This window comes from Camellia sinensis, chromosome 4 (genome assembly GCF_055761805.1).
Source record: "Camellia sinensis isolate YWXY chromosome 4, ASM5576180v1, whole genome shotgun sequence".
In the NCBI taxonomy this organism is placed as follows: Eukaryota; Viridiplantae; Streptophyta; class Magnoliopsida; order Ericales; family Theaceae; genus Camellia; species Camellia sinensis.
Genome location: NC_138964.1, coordinates 159,651,091 through 159,666,351, shown reverse-complemented (window position 1 = coordinate 159,666,351; position 15,261 = coordinate 159,651,091). Strand labels below are relative to the sequence as shown.

The 15,261-nt window shown below is 33.2% G+C and overlaps 1 protein-coding gene across 1 annotated transcript; it reads left to right on the top strand.

Moving 5' to 3' along the window:
- The first annotated feature begins 3,522 nt into the window (after nucleotides 1-3,522).
- Nucleotides 3,523-14,282, top strand: LOC114283428 (hexanoyl-CoA synthase-like). The gene is made up of 14 exons (XM_082866708.1): nucleotides 3,523-3,962; nucleotides 5,117-5,246; nucleotides 5,353-5,603; nucleotides 6,307-6,511; nucleotides 7,687-7,727; nucleotides 7,818-7,943; nucleotides 8,847-8,920; nucleotides 10,043-10,263; nucleotides 10,761-10,855; nucleotides 11,111-11,327; nucleotides 12,005-12,130; nucleotides 12,215-12,313; nucleotides 12,946-13,158; nucleotides 13,941-14,282. Exons 1-14 carry the CDS (start codon nucleotides 3,568-3,570, stop codon nucleotides 14,049-14,051), a joined length of 2,304 nt encoding a protein of 767 aa, XP_082722834.1. The 5' UTR covers nucleotides 3,523-3,567; the 3' UTR covers nucleotides 14,052-14,282.
- Nucleotides 14,283-15,261: the final 979 nt, after the last annotated feature.

Here is a 15,261-nt window from a genome sequence, read left to right as displayed (position 1 = left end):
GCAGTGATGTATATGACTTTTTTCCTCAAATGCAGTGATGCATGTGACTTTATGCAATGATGCAGTGATGCATGTGACTTTTTGACTTTGTAAATTATATACTTCGTGACTTTTTTCCTCACATGCAGTGATGTATGTGACTTTGTGCAGCGCGACATAGATGCTTTGTTTTTTCCTCACATTTCAGAATTCATCTAAGTCACGTTAATACGACCACATGGCAATAGTGTTGACCAACAACTATATAAAGGACTGAAGGAGTGATGGTAAACACACAATCTTTCCACTCGGTTGGAAACTATCGTTTATCTATTGAGAAAAAATCAAACGGAGTATAGATTCACGGCAAAGGGTAGGAATCGCAGAGGTGAGAGTTCACAATGAGGAAGAGAAACGGGAAGGGGACTCGCAGGGGGTAGGAACTTTGAAAGAGGTGAGAGTTCATGCCGAGGAAGAGGAACGGGAAGGGGAAGTGGCGATACTGAAGATGAAACACCATTTACTTTGTTAGATGCATCTTGTGCTTATCATGATAGGTTTGGGAAGCGACGTTTTGTCATGCCCAAGTACTATCGAGATCCATGTGGTTTCGTGGAGGATCCATCTGATAATTAAACACGATATGGTTTAGCAGACACTAGACTTCTGAAGTGGCCCGCACTATTTATAGAGCGAGTGCAAATGGAAAGATTGTGTCGGGAAAATCAACTGAAAATGCCGAAAGCACATTCAGTTCAGATCCAAAAGGAAGATCCAGATAATGTCGATCGATTATGTGAAAGACTTCGACGTGAGATTTCTCAAATGCGCCGTAGGTCAGCCTGCGATATGAAACTATCTATACTTAAGTCAAATGCCAAGAAGAATGGAACAACATCAAATATTGTGGCTATCAAGGCTGTCGAGGACGATCCTACACTTCTCTCTAACCCTGAGCTCTCTGATTGTTCGGACTCTGAGATTGCCGATTTGAGCGAGGATTAGGCGTCTATCTGTCTACTAAATTATATTAGGTTATCTATAATTATGTGTTATGCGTGTTAAAATAACTCTTTCGACAATAAGTTTGTGAAAGGTTTGTCTAATATTTGTCTATGTAACTGTTAAGTATTGTACTCGTCGCTTTATTTTATGTACTGTGTTATGTTGAATGTTTCCACAAATTATTTTTGTGGGATACTTATGTTTGAACTAGTTACGTCGTTCTAAAGTGTTATAAGTGTTATAGTCATACCTTTATTTTGTTTTCTTGTTCGTAGTACTAATTAGCAGATTAGATACTTTGTATATGTTGTGTGAAGTTTTATTTAAATATTTCTTGGCAACAAAAATTTAAGGAAACAACAAATATTTAGTTTCGAAAATTCCACAAAAGTAGGCTTAGTTTGGGAAATAAATTAGTATAGGGGCTTAGTTTGGGAAAACCCCCAACAAAATCTCTCCGAAACTGCGCAAAATGTTTTCTTGGGAGGGTACGTGTCTCGAGGCCATTATTTTCTTCTTATTTTTTAATTTTTAATTTTTAATTTTTTACTTCTTGTTTTTATTTTTGTCCATCATCGATCTTTTTTAAATTATATTTGAATTATATAACAAAATAAAATTTTAATTTAAAATTTTATATTTAAATAACAATTTAAAGAATATCAGGTAAATTAAGCAAATATTTAATTTACATTTTTTAGACAATGCATGCTGTTTATTTTTTAAAAATTTTATGTATAAATTATTTATGTAAATATCAAATTGATCTGATAATCGTACATATAATTTTATCATTTTTTTTAAAAAATAGTGGATGCAAAGCATAATTTCAAAATTACATAATTCATTTTTAAATATTAAAATAATAAAATTTGGTAGCTAAGATTATTTATCAATACGATATTTTATATGAATAATTTATATATAGAGATCTACAAGATGACTGAGTAAATTATAGAATGTGAATTGAATAATAATAATAATAATAATCAATGGATTGGTTGTAGTTTAAAAGCGTGGTTACGAACCACGTTTTTTGTAAAAACCAAATTTTATTTAAAAGTGTGGATGATAACCACGCTTTCTTTACAAAATAGTTTTATTTAAAAGCGTGGTTTCTAATCACGCTTTCTTCAGAACACAGATTTCCTTAAAAGCGTGGTTTGTAACCACGCTTTTTTCAGAACACAGATTTCTTTAAAAGTGTGATTTGTAACCACGCTTTCTTAATTAAAAGCGTGCTTCGCAACAACGTTTTTATGATTTTATAATTTTACCACGCCTAGAGCATAAATATTGTGAAAGCGCGGTTTCTAATAACGTTTCAGTTTATTTTGAGAATTCCGCCCAAACTAGGCCTAGTTTGGAAAGATCATGATGGTTTATGATTTGCCAAGATATGGGTATGTGTACAGTGTACCAACAAATAATTTTTGAATAATATTATGTGTATCAATTCGTGTTTGTTTGGTATGTATTAAAATAGCACATGTTTTTTTAATATATTATCTTATTTAGGTCATAATCATTTTGTTTAAGTCACATTACTTCTCTACGACATCATTTTAAACTTAATCCATATTTCATATTTTTTCGTAAAAAATATATCAATCTAACACTTTCCAAATAGCTTCTCATATATCAATTAATGATGTGATATAATTTTAAAAAAAATTAATATTTATAATTTATATAATAAATAATGCCTCGTTTGGAAACAAGTTTTTTTTAGTAACTTTTTGACTTTTTGACTAAAATGTGATGTAAAAAAAAAAGTATGTTTGTGACGATTTTTTGACTTTTTATGAAAAGATGTGTAAAAGTAGAGAGAAAATGAAATTTTTGACTTTTTAGTATGAATTATTGACTTTTTAATTTTTTTAGTAATTTTTTGACTTTTTAACTAAATCGGTCGATTCCCAAATGAGCCTAAGGCCTCGTTTGGGAACATATTAATTTAGTAACTTTTTAACTATTTGGTTAAAATATGAGCTAAAAAAAAACTAGTATATTTGGGATGACTTTTTAATTTTTTACAAAAATATGTACAAAAAATACAATTTTTTTTTTAATTTTTTAATATAAATTATTGACTTTTTAATTAATTTAATAACTTTTTAACTAAAATTAAAAGTTCTCAAACTAAGCCTAAGTTTAATGATAAGAGCATCTCCAACCCACTAGGCATATCATGCTTGTTAGTCAAAATGCCTAGTATAACTTATTTTTTTCAACTCCAATGCACTAGGCATATGGTTAGGCATTTTAGCTCAACTCACATTCACTAGCTACATGTAGCTAGCCTTCAAGACTAGGCAAAATATATTTAATCATTAGGATCATTTCCCTCCATCTTTGTTGCTGATGTGGCATTTTATAAAATTAATAGTATTTAGATGAATAGCTAAAATAAAGAGCATGGTTGGAGTAGAAACATGAAATAGTTGATAGGCAAAATAAAATATATACTTTATAGTAATATTTAGATAGGTAAAATGCCTATTACCGTTGGAGATGCTCTAATACCATAACTAATATTGATAATTTAGATAGTCCACTAATGTCCATAATTTTTTCCACGAGATGGACAAGGCTGTAACCATGACCATGACCATGAACTTAAGTATGAGGACTGATATATATATATATATATATATATATGCACACACAATCACAGAGCTGAGCGGATTGATCCAAAACCAGTCTCGGAGAAGTAGAAGATTAATGGCTTACAAAGCTCTGGATTGTATCACCTCCTCAGACATCGAAGCTCTTGGACTACCCTCTGAAGTTGCAGAGCGATTTTACCAAAATCTCAACGAAATCATTCGCAATTACGGCTGTGCCACTTCGGAGACATGGCAACGCGTCTCCAAACACCTCCTCGACCCGGACCTTCCCTTCTCTCTTCATCAGATGATGTACTACGGCTGCTACAAAGACTTTGGACCCGACCCTCCGGCCTGGATACCTGACCCGTAAGCACCTCTTGCCTCTGTTTGGTTCTTGAGAAAACTCGAGAAAATAGAATTTGAAAATCATATTTTGTGCGTTTTTTGTTTTCGTGAATGAGATGAGAATGTCTAGTCAACTGAGCCTGGTAATTCGTGTTTGGGACTTGGCTGGATATATACATATATATATATTGTTTTCTCAGGAAACAAACTGAGATTCTGTGATTTGTTAAGGGCATGCTCTATTGTTTTGAGTTTTCAATTCGTATTTTTCTTTGTTTTTAGTAAATTTGTTAGTATTTTGGTTTAATTTTTTTTAAAGATTAATTTAATATATTTTTTCTTTTTCAATAAATTCAAAAATATAAGAAAATGTACTATTTTTGGTATTTAGTAAATTTTTTAAAAGATTTTTTTTCACAAAGTTTGTATTTTTAAGTTTATTTTTAATCAAATTTGGTGAAGGTTTTGATTCATAGTTGAATTGGTGAAAATTTTGTCTCTCCCTTGATTTGATACAAATTTGATGAAACGGTTGGAGCAACTTTTAGCCATTTTTTCACCAAATTTGAATTTGATGAAAAAATTGATGAAGGATTGGATATGCTTTTACAGAAAGGAATAATGTAAATCCAATTAAGTGAAAATGTTGAATGTTTGAGCTGAAAATAATAGAACTTAGGCTGTGTTTGGATATTGGATTCGGGTATCGATTTGTAGAGCGAAAAGAAAAGAGTAGGGAATTAATCCTTACCCAAATCCAAGATCCGAACATAGGCTAAGGGAATAAATTGTAATTGTGAGGAGAAGTAATACATCATTTATAAATCCTGAGAACAAGGTATTGCATGTTTGTTTATGTCAGCTGACAATTGAATCACATTATAAGAAATCAACATTTATGTAGTTACAATTTATTGGTGGGTATGCAATCTGTAGAATTGTTCTAACATGGAAGAGTCACAGTCTGTTTGGGAAATTAGGAGAGAGAAGAAAAGAAAGGATTAGGTAGGACTTGGGAGAGGGGAAACAAAAATGAATAATGCAAATACAAGTATAAATTCGAAGAAGAAAATTTCATGCAATCTTTGATGGTCTTAGAATTGGCATTTTATTTATATTGTTATTTTTCAAAATTAATTGGTTCCTATGGGCTATGTGCTTTTTTATATGGCTAGGGAAAGAGCGGCCTCAACGAATGTTGGGCAACTATTAGAGAGGCGTGGGAAAGAGTTCTTGGATTCAAGATACAAGGATCCCATATCAAGCTTCTCTGAATTTCAGATTTTTTCAGTCTCAAACCCTGAGGTATTGTTACAGATCATTAAAGCTAGGGATTATTTATTAAGATTTTGAGTTTTATTCCCATATTCCTGTATGGACCACTGGTTATTAAATGTGTGTGTGTGGTTAGGTTTATTGGAAAACTGTATTGGATGAAATAAGTGTATCGTTTTCGGTGCCTCCCCAATGTATTTTACGTGAGAACCAATCGCACCCAGGAGGTCAATGGCTACCTGGTGCACATCTGAATCCGGCAAAGAATTGCTTGAGTCTGAATGGTAAGAAGACTTTGGATGATATAATGGTGATATGGCGTGATGAAGGAGATGATAAAATGCCTGTTAATAAGATGACTCTTAAGGAACTGCGCACAGAGGTTTGGTATGATTCTTTCCATGTTAGCCATAGTTGTAAAGTTTGATGTGTGTTAATTTGTCAAAATATCATATTCAATACCTGATTAAATGTAATCCACAGGACCTTAATTGCCATCCCCACCAATATTATGTATTTAACATTACATTATTCGGTATTAGGATTTCATTGGGAAAAAATCCATATCGTACTCCATGGGATGCGCTAGGTTGATCTTAATCCATATCTTACTCCTACATGTTTGATGGTGTGTCCGTGAGAATTTAGAAAGAGAAAATAAAATAAAATTGGAACTTTGGTGTTGACAACCTGAAAGTAAGTAGCAACCTTGTCTAGATACATTGTACATTAGTATAGATCATTTGGCGGCTTCTTTGTCAACGGTTCTGTAGGCTACTTTCCAAAAGATAAAGCACATGATCATACATTAGTTAATAATGCTTCAAGTAGTAGTATATTGGGAAGTTTTGACTTCTAGGTAGTAGATTTGAGTGTGCCAGAAGAGTCAGAAGTGTAGACTGCGTTGTATAGTTAGTTTGTTTCTTTTGTCATGCTATGATTGCTATGTTGTATGAAATGTGGTACTTACACATTAATGAGCCTTTTTGATTAATTGACGAGAAGCATTTAGTTTTCTTTTTTTATCATGCAAACATTGTTCAATTCTAAACATTTTGTAACATAAAATCATGTTGAACTTTATTTGTAGGTTAGTTGCACATGCACTTGAAACATTGGGATTGGACAAAGGATCTGCAATTGCGATAGATATGCCAATGGATGTGAATTCTGTGGTGATCTACCTGGCTATTGTTCTAGCAGGCTATGCAGTTGTATCCATTGCTGATAGCTTTGCTCCAACTGAAATTGCGACAAGGCTCAAAATATCAAAAGCAAAAGCAATCTTTACCCAGGTTGATCGTCCCCTCGCACTTTCTTTGCCCCTAAGGACCATGCAAGATCAAATTTAAGAATTGCTACTGTTTATTTTATGAATATATATCTGTACTTTCCTATATAAGTGAGAAAAGCTATTCAAAAGTGTCCTGGAGTCTTATGGTTCTATTATCATACCAGTACAGTTTACTGGAATATTTTTTCATCATTATAAAGATTTAGCTAACTCAGTTTATTGTCACGACCTTGGTTGTTTCCAAGCTATCCGTGCGACACTTAGACAATCTCAAGCTTCATTTGATGCTAAGTCAGCCTAACTCACAAACTTAGAAGAGAGACAAGTGAGTTTGAGAGAATGCCTTTTGTATTCACTATGAGAAAGCTTTACACTCTTGGATGGTTTGGAGCAAATGAGCTCCTCCCCTATTAATAGGCACTCTTGGCCTTTCGTAGAACACTCTAGAAGCCACTAGGAAATACATGGAGAAGCTTCCCTTGGAAGCCTTTCTTACAACCTACAAGAATATTCTAGAATGCTTTAGAAATATCTATACAAGATATTTACAAGTCCAGTATGTACAAGTGTCTTGAATACTGAAGGATGTTCTACAATCTTCCATGTTCTCTCAAGTGTTGGAATGAGTTAGGAAGTTCTAGATCCTTCCATTAGCCTCCTTGCTCCCATGTAGGGGATTTTTGCCATAGGAGATTTAGCCGCTTGTGACATTATGCTGCGCTTGGTACTGTTAGTGCAAAACTCATAATCACAACTTGTGAATGAGTGTTCTATTAGGGATCAGAGCTATATCAGGTGACTAATGTGATGCTGATGTTTTCATGCTTAACTATGTCTGTATTCAAGCATTGGAGCTTTTCTCTCTGGTATTTGTGACTGCTTATACAGTTTTTCCAACTAAGCTAGTATTTGGATGCTCAGTCCTGCTACTTGACTATAACAAATATTAGTGTCCTCCTTCTCTGTAGTTTCTTTGAAATGGATCTTAAAATTATCTTAAATGATTGTTTTCATAAGTCATTTATAAAATTAGATTTGGAGTTATTGACCATCCCGTCCACTAGACATCAGTCAATTTCAAGGCTTTATATATTTCTCATTCTTTTTATGTGTGGATAAATAAATTTACATATTCTCTTTGGCTAATATTGTCAACATCAAACTTTTCTTTCTCAGGATTTTATTATCCGTGGTGACAAAAGATTACCCTTGTACAAGTATTGTTCTCAGTTCTCTTTAGATGAATAGCATGTTCATTCTGTTCTTTTTATTATGACTATTTCTCACATATAGGTTCGATTCTGCAGTAGAGTTATCGATGCCCAATCACCCATTGCAATTGTTATTCCCAGTAGAGGCTCCAGCTTTGGCATCAACTTGCGTGATGGTGACATTTCTTGGAATGAATTTTTGGCAAAAGTCGAACATTTCAGGCAAGAACTCTTTTATATATGTTTGATTTTTATTTACTAGTTGCTTATCTGCTTTATTCGCTTTTGGCATTTATTCAATGAAGGAAGTTCTATATAGCTTATTCTCTATCTATGACTTATATTTTCTTTTTCTTTTTCTTTTTCTTTTTTTTTTTTTTTTGGGGGGGGGGGGGGGGTGTGGGTGGGTAGGGGGAGTCAAAGATTAACCAACAATTAACATAACGTATAACTTGAATTAAATCAATATTTTAATATATGAGGTCTGAATGGGATCCCTATGAAATTCTGATTGCTCCTTGCCTTATTTAAATGTTCTGCATCAGTCTTCCACACACTGGAAGAAGCTTGACCTCAAGTTTTGTAGTGCTAAAGTATGAGGGTTAGAAGTTTCGAACTTCATACATACAAGAGTGGATTCTTGGAGTAGGTTACACAAGTTGTTTGCTGGAGTAATCTCTAACCACCCTCAAATGGCTGATGTAGGGTTTAAGTTGCTTATGGGACAGTGGTGTATTTCTTTCTTGATTATTAAAATAAATAAAATAAAGTTTTTTAAGCTTATTCAATTATTTATTTCTTTTTTCTAGAAGTGAATATACAATTCTGAGGAGTCCATTTTCCCATCATATCATTTATTATGTTTCGAAATATTTATGAAGCTGATGGTTGGAATAGCTTGCAAATGGAGGTCATCCTTGAGGCTTGAACTGGATAAAAGCATCAAAACTAATGATATCCTCAATTTTATCTTTAACTCCTTGGCTTCAGCATTGTGTTCATCTTGAGATACTCATGATGTAAATGATTATTTGTAAACATCCTTTCCAGTTTTATAACATTGGTTGTCATTAAAGCTCTAATGCTGGGTGCTGTGATTGTTCATTTTCATGCCAAAACTTGCAGAGAAGTTGAATTTGTTGCAGTAGAACAGCCTGTTGAAGCATTCACCAATATCCTTTTCTCTTCTGGAACTACTGGTAATTTAAAGATTAATCTTTTATCATCTTTTAAATTATTTGAATTGTACTTTCCACTGAATAATGTCTCCAAGATCCATATATACTTTGACTATACCAGTTTTTAAGTTGACCATCGAGCAACTCAATAAAACCTTTTAATCTTTCACAAATGAAAACTATAAAAGATTGAGTTGACCCAAGTACATATTGAAGCAGCCTATGAAGCACGGATACTTCAAATAGGGTGACATATGTGTATCATATCTGTATCTGATACCGATACTCCTTAGATACTCGCGAATACGTATTGAATACTTATTAAAAGTATGGGATACTTCTTAATTATTTTTTCATTAATTTTGGAGCATCAGATACTTAATTTTGAAGTATCGGATACTCCAAGTCATGTTTACTTGTTTTATGAAATTAGAATTGTAGCATTTCTTGCATAGTAATATAATATAATATAATTGCAAGGATAAATATAAGAATATTTTTCTAATACTTTGTTAAGTTCTTCGATAAGAAGAACATAGTGAGTTAAATAATAGAATTTGTCAAATTGATATATCCTAATTATTTCATGCATGTCCCCTATAACTACATAGAAAGTAAGAATTAGTAAGAGAATATAACAATGATAAAATTAAATATCAATAAATAGATAAGCAAGTAAACTTGAATACAATATTTTTCACTAGTGTAAAAGGAAAAAGTATAGGGACAAGTTGTGAATTGTTCTATTATTGTAATATAAACATATTAAACTTGATATTGAAATGAACTATTTGTAAGACCTATTAAAAATTTAAAAAGTAAACAAGCTACTAGTTTAAATTAATACATAATTTTTAAAGGTTTGTATTTTGCATTATAAAGTTACATTGTGGTTTCTCAACGTTCTTTAGCTTATGTGTAACTCACTATTAATAAATTTTAAAAAATATATTTTTCACAAACGTATCCTAGCCGTATCGGTATCCTATTTTTTTAGGTTTTGGCGTATCGCTATATCCGTATCGTGTCGTATCGATATCTCGTATCCATATCTACGCTTCCTAGGAAGTGGCAGTAAGTTGAATGAGGTTAGAGTATCTGGATTCCATCTAACAAGCTTAATTGGATTTATCTATGGTGTAGGGGAACCAAAGGCAATTCCATGGACCCTTGCAACACCTTTCAAAGCTGCCGCAGATGGTTGGTGCCACATGGATATCCGCAAAGGTGATATTGTTGCTTGGCCCACTAATCTTGGATGGATGATGGGTCCTTGGTTAGTTTATGCTTCACTGTTGAATGGGGCATCCATGGCTTTATATAATGGATCTCCCCTTGGTTCTGGCTTTGCCAAGTTTGTACAGGTAGAGACCTCTTCTCAATATTAATAGCCTACTATTATTTGGTTCCTTTTGGTTGTCCCTGTATCTTTTTGTATTGAACAGCTAACTGAGTGGTAATTAGGGGTGCAAATGGAAGGGTTAGGATGGGTTTAATATCAGAAGAACGTGATTTCCTTAACTTTGTGTCTAAGGATCCTACCTTGTTTTGGTGCTAAGACCTTCCTAAATTTTTTTGAAAACCTACCTTCCGAAGTGCAAATGACATGCAATGTTTTCCAGTCTGAAATCCTGTTAATATTATGGGCTTATTGCGGATAAAAACTTTAAAACTTTGGGATAAAATATCTTGTAAATAAAATAGGCGGGAAATTGAAAAGAATAGTTGGGACAAAGTACCCTACCATGAGAAAGAGGGAGTGAGAATATCTTCGGATAAATTACATGACTAATATGTTTTGTTTGGACTTTTGAGATTCCACTTTTATGTCTTATTCAATTGAATCATGCAACTTGTCTAGGATGCTAAAGTAACAATGCTTGGAGTGATCCCAAGCATTGTAAGGGCATGGAAAACTACAAATTGTACAGCTAGCTATGATTGGTCAGCCATCCGGTAAGTTCTGAATTTTACCCTTGAAAACTTGTGTCTGCATCATATTGCAGCCAAATTTATTTACATATATGAATAAGGGTTTGAGTAAGTGTGTGGGTGGGTTGAGTGGGGGTCTGTGTGCTTGTATATGTAAACTGAGGTTATTATTGCAAAAATTTGTGTGTCGACTATAAATATGTTATCTAAAAAAACTCTTATTCTTGATATTGAGAAAATAAATATTTTAGTGTATGTTTATTCTTTTGAATTTTTTAGTTGCTTTGGATCCACTGGCGAGGCATCTAATGTAGATGAATACCTATGGCTGATGGGGAGGGCTGGATACAAGCCTATCATTGAGTATTGTGGTGGCACAGAGATTGGTGGTGGATTTGTTACTGGGTCATTGTTGCAGCCTCAGTCTTTGGCTGCTTTTAGCACACCAGCTATGGGCTGCAGTCTGTTTATCATTGGCAGCGATGGAATTATTAATGTAAGCACCATTCAACCTTACATCTGGAAGGAATGAAAAGTGTTTGTAGCACGAATTTGCGGCTTGCTATACATTTTTTAATGCCTGCACTGGAACTTACACGTTTTGGAGAAACCCCATTTTTTAATCCCTCTTATTCTTTTCAAATTATCTCATTTCTGTTCTATATTTGTACAGTAGCCTATTGAAAGACATGACACATTCCTACTAATGATGCAGAACAATACAAGACATCATGCATGACTTTTTTTTATAAAGGGTACCTTGTTATGGATTTTTTTTTTTTTTTTTTTTTTTCATTTTTCTTTTGGGTTCTTTATTGTGAATGTAATTACTGACCAAGGACATGTAAGTTTAAATTTATAACATACACATCTAAACATTCGTTGCCACATATTGAAGGTTTTTGTTCAGTCTCTTCGTCATGTGTAATATTTTCTTCTTATTGCTTCTGTCTATTATGGAACTTCGTGTAAAGTTTCTAATCCATTCCCAACTATCTTTGTTTCGCTCAGTATTTGTACAACTGACAGTTCTGTAGTGTAGTATTTTAGACTCTCATTCAATTATGCCAATTATTTTTTTGACAATTGAATACAACTAACTGTAATCTATCTAGCATTTAAGAAATTTTTACCCTAGTCATTCAGACTAGTATCTCATCCCATCTACTATAGCCACCAATTGTTCCAGGGATTGGTGAATTGGCTCTTGGCCCCTTAATGTTTGGAGCTTCAAATACACTGCTGAATGCTGATCACTATAATGTCTACTTCAAAGGAATGCCTGTTTGGAATGGAAAGGTAAGCTAGGCATCCTCCTTGTTTTTGGACGATTATGGAGATTTAACTCACTTGAACTTATGTTTGGTGACTCTCCTTGTTCAGATTCTAAGAAGGCACGGGGATGTGTTCGACCTTACTTCTAGAGGATACTATCATGCGCATGGTCGGGCGGATGATACAATGAATCTTGGGGGCATCAAGGTTTGAATTAGTCTTACAATCTGACCTATTAAAATATGCTAGTGTTGAGTAAAAAATCATAGGCATTTAGGAGCCTGAGAAATAAAAATACAAGTGCATATGTTCTGACAAATTATGTGTTTAAAGAATCAAAGGTGTTTCTTAAGTACTAGAGGTGGAATGTCGGTTGTACTGGTACTGCAGGACCCACTATGAGTCGATCCATCAACATCCAATGGCTTTGGATCTTGAGTTTGAAAAAATAAAATAAAAATCTTCAAGCACTCTTATAAAATGCTCGTCATTTTCAATAATGCAGTTGTAACACTTTGGTTGTCCTTACAAAGTATCTTCAAATCGAACTGTTATGTTTGCATGTATCATTCACAAGGAATGTGGTGCTAATGGAGGCCTGACCACCTTTATATTCAAATTTAGAATTGCTCGAGAAAGTATGCAACATGGAAAATGTACTCTTGATCCTCACATTATAGGATGGAATATTATTTGTTGACTGATATATATTGACACCCTCAAGGCTTCGGTGATACTGGCCCTATTAATTAGAGCTTTTGAGTATGAAAATTTTGAGGATTACTTTCACACCCATTTTAAATGTAGATTGATCTAACCATTTCTTTGGGTTTGGGCAGGTAAGTTCAGTTGAGATTGAACGCATCTGTAATGCTGTTGATAACAACATCCTTGAGGCAGCAGCGGTTGGGGTGCCTCCTCAAGGAGGTGGTCCTGAGAGGTTAGTCATAGCCGTTGTTTTCAAGGATTCAAGTGAATCGGCCACAGACTTGAACAAGTTGAGGACGGCTTTCAATTCTGCACTGCAGAATAAACTAAATCCTTTCTTCAAGGTATAATCAAACTACTCAGCGATCAAATGCCTTGTTGAAAAGTTTTGCTCTTAGTTTCTTTGTTTTTTGGTTACATGAACATCATATAACATTTTCACCGAAGGGAAGGGGTGATGGGGAGTGGAACCCCATGGTGAGACTTGAAGTCCGGACCTCAGTCTGGGTAAGGGGGCACCTTATAGTAACAGTTTACCCCGTAGACCTCAATCCTGATTATTTTGAAATTGTCATGTCCCGTGTCCATATCGGTGCTTTCTAGTGCATATAGGTTGGAATGCAATATTTTGAAATTCGGACTGTTGAACGAAGTGTAAAAGGGCTGGGTAAGGGTTAGTGGTTTAACCGATGGGTCAACCGGAATCAAATTATAATTGCATAATAAATATATTAATAATTATGTATAAATAAAATTAGCTATTAATATTACAAAAATATATACTTATATTATCAATTTATTTTTAATTCAAGATTTAAATTTTTATGGGTTGTTTCTTGGTAGAAAGTCAGTGTACATAAAAAGAATGATATATAATATACATCTTATAGCTCAGTGGCACAGGGCGTGCCTATCCTGCTTGAATCCAAAGTTTGAAGTGATGCCTGCGAAATCACGCATTGCATTAAACCGGACAATTCACCATAACCACCACCGGTTCTCATGGTTTATTTGGATCAAAACTTGGACCTGTCAATAGCTCAACTGGTTGAACCATCTGGCTTGACCCTGTTTTATAAACATTGTTAGAATGTACAATTTTGCTTATTAATGCTTAATATTGCAGGTTTCTCATATTGTGCCAATAACGTCTCTTCCGAGGACAGCAACAAATAAGGTTATGAGAAGGGTTTTGAGGCAACAGTTTGCTCAAATTGACCAAAATTCTAAAATTTGATGTTTCTAATTCCTATTGAGAGCACTTTGCTAAAGTGCCAGTTCCATGAGTTTTTGTTTTGTTTTTTTTTCTTCATATAAATGTGTTATTGTTCTTATTTCCCAACCTGGTCTGAATGATTAATAATTCGTGTGTTGTATAAAAATGTAACATATTTTGATCATTGTGCAAAAACAGAAAATTATGGATTAGCATTCACTTCAAATAAATCTGTGGATTATATCTGGTTAAGTTGGGAATATGTTTTAAAGTTGTTAATTTATAAAAAAAAAGTTTTATTTTGATAAGATATATTTGTTTTTAACTCCTATAATACACGAACCCTAATAAAATTGGAACACTAATGCTGTGTTTGGTTGGAGAATTTGGGGAAGGATTTTGAAAGGGAAAGGGAAAAATTGTGTGAAACTATGTGAAATGTAGATATATTTTTTTCATATTTCATTTACCTTTTTCATTTTTCTTTCCAAATCCCTCAACCAAACACAGCATAGGGGGGTGTTTGACGTTTGGTTCAAAAAATATAAGTTGGATTAATAGTCTAATCGGATTATCAATTCTTTATTTGTGGGATTATTGTGGGCTCTTTTGGGAGCACACTAAAAAAATCAGCTTTTTGGCTTTTCAGCTTTTTTAGCAAAAAAAGTCAGATTTTTTAGATTTTTTACCCAAAACAACTCAACGTTTTGCCAAAAAAGCCAATAAAAAAGCTAAAAAGTCAGCTTTTTATCAACTTCTCAAAACACGACTGTGTCCATGGAGGGTGTGGGATAAAAAAATGTGGGATAACTCCTCCTCCGGATTGAAAGGTTAAAATGACATTTTTGGTCCTTTTTTTTTTCCTTAATTTTTTATTTATATTATTTTTAATTATACTTGGTAAAGCAAAATAAAATTTAAAAATCTCAACTATAAATTAAATTAAATTAACATTCCAATGAATTATTTCCCCCTTTTAAAAATTCAATTTATTCAATTATTTAATTAAAAATAAAATTAAAAGTTCAATTTATTGAAAAGTTCAAATTAAAAAATCTCAACTAAAAATTAAAATAAATTTATATAATTTTTATAAATGTTCTATTTATTTAATTTTTTAAAAGTTTTGTCAAAAAAATAAAATAAAATAGGATACACATCAGATTCAATAGAATAGTCGAACCTAAACATGTAATTTCATGACTAAACAAATATAGGATTCAATAGAATA

Bases quoted from the DNA above. Each gene is read 5' to 3' on its own strand.
- LOC114283428 (XM_082866708.1), top strand. From the start codon at position 3,568: ATGGACAAGGCTGTAACCATGACCATGACCATGAACTTAAGTATGAGG. The intron at 3,963-5,116 runs GTAAGCACCTCT...TTATATGGCTAG, and splicing joins CCGGCCTGGATACCTGACCC to GGAAAGAGCGGCCTCAACGA. The intron at 10,856-11,110 runs GTAAGTTCTGAA...TGAATTTTTTAG, and splicing joins TATGATTGGTCAGCCATCCG to TTGCTTTGGATCCACTGGCG.